Here is a 7,816-nt window from a genome sequence, read left to right as displayed (position 1 = left end):
TGTTAGTATTTCCACCCTGGCAAGACTCTCTTACTGCCAGATCCCTGATATTTTTTTTTTTTCTTAATAGGAAATACTCCAAAACTAAACACTAGCTATAATCTGTAATAAAAAACTTTTTCAGATGAGCGAGACCAGACAATTTCGCTCAAGTTTCTATACAAATGACAGGCAAAAGCTATATACATAATTATGAACTACACATGACCTTGAGACCTAGGTGTGTAGGAAAATACGTACATCACACATCACTTGCACAGCTTCCACCGTGTTCACTACCTCTCACAGCCACTGCTTCTCACGGTTCACTACCGCTGCTTTAGCAATGCCGTCAAGCTCCCAGACTGCAGGCACCGGGAAGTTTTCCTTCAGCTGGAGCGTGCAGACCTGGCTAGGATTGTGGTGCTTGATGTTGCTGGTGCTGCTAGTGTTGCCAGGGATGTTGTGGGAAGTGAAAGTAAGTACCAGTGACACACACACACATTCTCTCTCCTCGTTAAGACAGTGATACCGTCCTCGCTTTTCACTTGACAGACGTAAGTCACAAAGGGTTTCATTAATAAACAAGCATTTATTGGTTGTCCTTGAGCAAGAAAATGCTGGGGTGTGAGTTCTGTGCAGTCTCATCCTTAAATTTATCCCATAATTCGGGCTGATGGTCATGAGTCCAACATATGATACTCATAACATTAGTGAATTAAACACACACAGCGTTTGTAGCATCAACAAGGGCGTTCCGTTCTTCAGTAGCAAGCAGGTTGTTCGGGTATGTTGGTGTTCAGTGCTTTATCCATAATAAACGCCACTAAGGATGGTCGCCAGTCTCCGTAGTAGCTGACGTGCGCCTCCATTGCTTGGTGTAAGATACATGCGAAGGCTTGTATTCTTAAACACTCTGTTCTCTCAATACAACTATTCTCAATGGCCACAAAGATGATTAGCCGGGTTTTCTAGAGCACTTCTGCTAATAATGTAGACTCTTGTTAATCTCTTCCTAGAATTGTAAAGTTAACATAAAAAAAAAAAAAGTGTAACTTCAACTAGAGACTACTGATTGTAATTGAGGTACGGACAGAAGTGTTTCATAATAAAGTCCTTAGTCACAACTCCGGAATGCTTGACATGCCATTAACTTTAATTCATTCAAACCACGAACCACGTGTGTCTTTCGCTATCAGCATGTGAGGTCAGACACCTTTCTCAGCACACTCTTAAACGCATCACCAACTTAAAATACCTAGTCACTTGCAGTCGGTACACGCTTAAATAGTAATTTGTATTTATTTTTTTTCATATATATATATATATATATATATATATATATATATATATATATATATATATATATATATATATATATATATATATATATATATATATATATATATATATATATATATATATATATATTTTTTTTTTTTTATTTATTTATTTTTATTTGATCGACCTTATTTTTTTTGTTTACGCTTTACCTTTCATTTTAACATTACCAGTATGTTTATGCATTTTCTTTATTTCGGCCCCATATGATTTTTTTTTTTTTTTCCACTTTACTGCCACCCGCTTAATCTCTAAACCCCCGACTCTGCCGTTCACAGAAGAACATCAGCAAACTTGAGTGCTGGCAACGAAACATTTCTTATGAATTGTCTTTGACAGTAAAAGGAATCAACTCTCAGTCATAAGAAGAAAAGTACATTAATGCCAGAGAACATTAAATCATGTAATTTTATTCTCTCTCACCGATAAGTCTTGATTCGTTTTATTTTTTTTTTATATTTTAATTGATTTTTTTCATACTTTTTTTTTTTTTATCTAACTGCAGTGCACTTCTTCCTAAAAGCTTCTCTGTTTTTGACATAACTATTAATATTTTAAAATAACTTACCGCTCTTGAACTGAAAACCTTAAATCTATGTTCAAATTGAATAGTGTTTTTATTATTATTATTATTATTATTATTATTATTATTATTATTATTATTGTTGTTGTTGTTGTTGTTGTTGTTGTTGTTCTTGTTGTTGTTACTATTATCATTATCATTAATATTATTATCATCATCATCGTTATTATTGCTGTTATTACTATATTATTATGTTCATGCGCGCATTGGTTCTTCGGCACTACAAGGAGGAAATAAAAGCACAACTTGTCGAGACCGTGAGGAAGGCCAGGTGAGTATCAGTTTACACGATTTTTTTTTTTTTTTACATGAATTCGGTTTAATGTGACTTGGAATATATATATATATATATATATATATATATATATATATATATATATATATATATATATATATATATATATATATATATATATATATATTATTACCGCCAGCAGACGGCGAAGGTGGATTCGGACCCACACGATGACACAAATTATTTATTGTATCCGATTGAATCCTTTTCGATCCGCTTGAATTCGGTCAAAACCTGAAGACATACATTAATTATCATAGACAATATTCTATATGAATAATTTGTGTAATACAGGTATGATTCTGCACGTTATTTACAGGATAATGTATTCTTACACAGACAGTTGTTACACTTACGTGTCTGAGTCTTGGGGTAACGCGCACCCCCTTTCTGACAGGTGCTCTAGGTAGGTCTATCTACTTCTGTCTCTGCAGCAACACACGTCTTCCCTGCACGAGTGTCCTCAGTTAAGTGTCCCTATTGTCCTCAGTTACTGCCTGGGTTCCTGCCCTGTCCATCGTTATCCATTAGTGACGGCGATAAGGCGGCCTCATCTTAGCCTCATGTCATAACAAGCATCCTTCATCTCCTTACATCAACACTACCTCAGCACCGACCGTACAAGAAATTCGCTGACTTGGGCCTCGTCTTGGTCCTCGCCCTGACCTCCAGGTCCTTTCCTTCCTCATTGACAAACTCGCTTGCACAACAACAACTTCTTTCCCCCGCTTAGCGGTAACAAATATATATATATATATATATATATATATATATATATATATATATATATATATATATATATATATATATATATATATATATATATATATATATATATATATATATATATATATATATATATATATATATATATATATATATATATATATATATATATAATGCAAATTTCTGGAAGTTTTCACTTTCTCACGATCGAGGTCAACTCATTCGCGCTGCACATACGTAAGTATTTATGAATTTTGTTTGTATTGTTTTAGGCATGGTAAATGATCAGCATTCCAACGCTCAGAGCTTGGTGTGCTTGGCTCGCGTGGTTGGGCGACACAAGAACGGTTTCATGGTTTTAGTTCGAAAGTAAGCAAATTTTCTTGGCAATGCCAGGAACAAGAAACACGAAATTCATCTTGACCAACACAAATTAATTCTTCCTTTCAGGGTTCGAGGATCCCTACCCTCCCAGTGAGTGGTCCTGGCGGCGAGATTTCTTCCTTTCAGGGTTCGAGGATCCCTAGCCTCCCGGTGAGTGATCCTGGCGGCGAAATGTCTTGGCATTGCAACTCCTTACTCAGCATCAAGCCTACTACGGTTGTCTTTCTCTAACCTTCTTATCTATCTTTTTATATATCAGCCCAGCAATCCCACACCGGGTGACCCCGACAAGGCACCTGTGTATCCACACACACACACACACACACACACTCACACATCATCATCATCATCATCATCATCATCATCCACACTGCACGCCACGTCTGCCCCCGGTGGAAGGGAATAATATTGTGGTCTACCCTACTACAGCCTTTCCTAACACTGTAAAAATGGTTTGCATGAAGATACAAGAGAGAGAACAGAAGCTTAATTTCTGTCTTTTTACGGTGCAGAAATATTTACTAGAGCCTTAGCAGAAAATTAGTATATAAAAAAGGAAAATAAATAAATATTCTCCGCTTAAAAGTCTTATTCAGTTTTTGTTTTTATTAGTTTATTTTAAATTATTTATTTATTTACTTATTTTTATTATTATTATTATTATTATTATTATTATTATTATTAATATTATTATTATTATTATTATCATCATTATCATTAAGTAATTAATTATTATTTATTTATTAATTTTTAGTGGCACTCATGTTGTTTGAACCACTAGTGTTGTAGTCAAGGAGGCCTTCACAGGTACAACACAACACTTCAATAGACTCTTCCTTACTGCAGGTGTCAAGTGTATTCTTGTGTGAATCTAATCTCACGTTCAGATTCACGCAAGGAACTTCAGTGTCATATTCTTAACTAGATCAAATTACTAAAGGGAATCTGACAATTAAGTCTTATCCTGTTTAAGAATTGTGTTATGTAGGAAACAATAAATGATCGATGTTTCACTCTTCTAGATCGGACGTCCCGGCTCTCTTTTTGACCCATTCGGACCTGCAAGGTGCTGGGGAAGATGCATGGGCCTGGACGCCTTGGGAAGGTGCAGCCCGCAGCCATTGTGCTTTATAACCTTCAAATAGAAAGCCTGTCTCCCGTGGTCTAGTGATCAGCTCTGAGACGTTGTATTTTGAGTCTGAATCCTGATATGATTGATTGTCAACGTTCACTTCTGGAAATTACTTTTTTTTATAGTAGTTAACACACGAAAATAGTTCAACCTACGCGATTACTATTGATCCGAAGTAGTAAGCTTTTTTCCCAGCCTTTTATTTTGTTTCACTTGGCTAGAACCCATCTTATTGGTCCCCACATAATGTTCGATTGAAAATATTACGAGGGGACATAGGTTGTGATACTGTAACTCATACACAAGGAATTTATGTCACTGTAGTGTGTCACGTACGGTATACTTGACCAGGTGGTTTCTCGAACCTGCGAGGCGAGATTCACTTATTGTTCGTTTAGTTAATTCACTCGGCTCTTCGAGTCAATGAACCTCGTTTCAGCCGAAACATACATTCTCGCCAAACGTATGATTTTTTTTTTTTTTACCTATTAGTATTAATACATTCCTATATATTTTGACATGTATTTTATGTTTAACGAACATATTAATTAGTGTGTAAGATATCACAAATTACTTCTTTGTACGTTAATGTGAGATATTTGGGTTGTTATTTCGCCGGGACAACCGAGATTACAAATGTAAGTCTGGAATAGATGATGACAGGAACACCAGCCGCCCCCCACTTCAGCTAAGCTCTGTTGTAAACTAAGTTTAAGGTGGCCTTCAGTGTGAGACTGGCTAGCTGATTTTTGTTGTTCACTTGTATACATATGTGCCACTATACAGCTAAGTACCTTCCTGTGCCTTAGGTTTGTGACATGTCCTTTGGTGTATATTAAGCTGTAGGGTTAATTTAGTATGTGTAAATTTGCAAATGTTACGTTTAATATATATATATATATATATATATATATATATATATATATATATATATATATATATATATATATATATATATATATATATATATATATATATATATATATATATTATATATAATATGTTATTTTTTCTTACTCTATCATCCACACTCATGGTTATCAAAAAGAATAATGCATTTCTTTTTATTGTTATGTGTTTTTGCCACAAAAATGGCTATGGATGATACAACTAATATCACACTTTTTTTTTTTTTTATGTACAAGAGTCACTGGCCAAGGAAAAAAAAATAATAAATCCCACTTAGGCGCCAGTCCCAAAAGAGACACCAAAAGAATAATCGAAAATTGAAGAATAAGTGTATTGAAATCTCCCTCTTGAAAGAATTCAAGTCATAGGATGGAGGAAACAGAAAGCAGACAGGGAGTTTCCAGTAAATCCCCGAGTGTAATTCCTTGCATACAACCAAGAGGACGATTGTTTCCCGCAATGTATATGTATTTATCATAGTATTAGATAATAGATACTTATGTAACTATGAGGATTTGATGATGTGTTAATATAATTAATGTAACTATTCATAGTAAGTAGATACTTACGTAATTGTGAGGATTCAGTGATGTGTGTTAATATAATTACACTTAACGTAACATAATGACGTGCATCAGATCACGGAGACGAGAGGGCGACTTCCTGTGTTTGTGCTGGTGGTGTTCATCTGTATAACCGATTGAACTCGCTTAAGTGAAGGTAACTCTGTACCGACTCATATATTTCACGGAATTGACGACATGATGAGTCATGACATTGATGTACTGCAATACCAGTTTTACCTGTTGATATACATTTCTGTATTGTTCTCTGTATTAGTGATGATATGTTATTTCGCAGGTCTGACCACTTTTGAATACAAAGAGCGAGTATTACACAGCTCGTTTCAGTCATCCTCCAGTGCAATATATTAATAAAGCGTCGTAGGGCGCTTAGACTGATCATACACCAAAGTTAAAGATTCACAACAATCTTATATATAAAAATAATAGAAAAATATCATTGTATGCCACAAAATATTTCCCAATAAATGAATCTACCATTTCACGTAATAACAGCCACTTACCTAGGTATGTCCCAACTCTAGTACGTACACAGGTCGCCCAACCTCCAAACACAACCAACTTTCCTATACCACAGGATAATCAAAGGATAACTTCACACTCCTTTACACAATATTTAACACAGTGCATCGTGCATGAGAATCACAAAATATCCATCCATTAGAGACTCTTAACCGGGACTGAGCGAAAAAAACACTCTAGTTACAACGGTTAGTATTAAGTTTTATACAAATGCTTACCTCGAATAAATGCCAAGACATTACTAAGCTTGTGTTATAACATGTCTCAAACTTGTCAGATTTGCTGAGCGCAACTTAATCCTGCGTTGGCAGACGATAAGATTTCAGCCACAACCCGAGGTATTTTAAGCTAGTTGACACAGTGCTCAGACAACAACAATAACAAAATGTGAATGAACTTCAACAAATACGAAGACGGCGTCAAAAAGTGAAAGTGACTACTAAAGTGTACATGATGTTTCGCTCTCTGCGCTCCACCACAAATTTTATATTGTCGAAACTACAACTACTACTACTACTACTACTACTAGAGGTAATATATATATATATATATATATATATATATATATATATATATATATATATATATATATATATATATATATATATATATATATATATATATATATATATATATATATATATATATATATATATTACCTCCAGTAGTAGTAGTAGTACTACTACTACTACTAGAGGTAATATATATATATATATATATATATATATATATATATATATATATATATATATATATATATATATATATATATATATATATATATATATATATATATATATATATATATATATATATATATATATATATATATATATATATATATATATATATATATATATATATATTACCTCCAGTAGTAGTAGTAGTACTACTACTACTACTTCTACTAGAGGTAATATATATATATATATATATATATATATATATATATATATATATATATATATATATATATATATATATATATATATATATATATATATATATATATATATATATATATATATATATATATATATATATATATATATATATATATATATATATATATATATATATATATATATATATATATATATATATATATATATATATATATATATATTACCTCCAGTAGTAGTAGTAGTAGTAGTAGTAGTTGCAGTTTCGACAATATAAAGTTTGTGGTGGAGCGCAGAGAGCGAAACATCATGTACACATTGCGTCACTTCTTGACGGCGTCTTCGTATTTGTTGAAGTTATATATATATATATATATATATATATATATATATATATATATATATATATATATATATATATATATATATATATATATATATATATATATATATATATAT

The 7,816-nt window shown here is 32.7% G+C and overlaps 1 protein-coding gene across 2 annotated transcripts; it reads left to right on the top strand.

Annotated features, from left to right (window-relative positions):
* Positions 1-205: 205 nt before the first annotated feature.
* On the top strand, positions 206-6,245 carry LOC135092784 (uncharacterized). Of its 2 annotated transcripts, XR_010263059.1 has the most exons (4): positions 206-457; positions 2,689-3,161; positions 3,375-3,458; positions 4,331-6,245. XR_010263059.1 is itself a non-coding variant. In XM_063991466.1 (3 exons), the coding sequence occupies exons 1-3, from the start codon at positions 326-328 to the stop codon at positions 4,451-4,453; spliced, it is 339 nt and encodes a 112-aa protein (XP_063847536.1). In that variant the 5' UTR covers positions 217-325; the 3' UTR covers positions 4,454-6,245. The 2 variants fall into 2 exon arrangements, 1 of the variants encoding a protein (XP_063847536.1); XM_063991466.1 differs by lacking the exon at positions 2,689-3,161 and having other exon boundaries at positions 217-457.
* Positions 6,246-7,816: the final 1,571 nt, after the last annotated feature.

The sequence above is a fragment of the Scylla paramamosain genome, chromosome 41, assembly GCF_035594125.1.
Source record: "Scylla paramamosain isolate STU-SP2022 chromosome 41, ASM3559412v1, whole genome shotgun sequence".
Lineage (NCBI taxonomy): Eukaryota > Metazoa > Arthropoda > Malacostraca > Decapoda > Portunidae > Scylla > Scylla paramamosain.
This window is presented reverse-complemented; position numbering and strand designations above follow the sequence as displayed.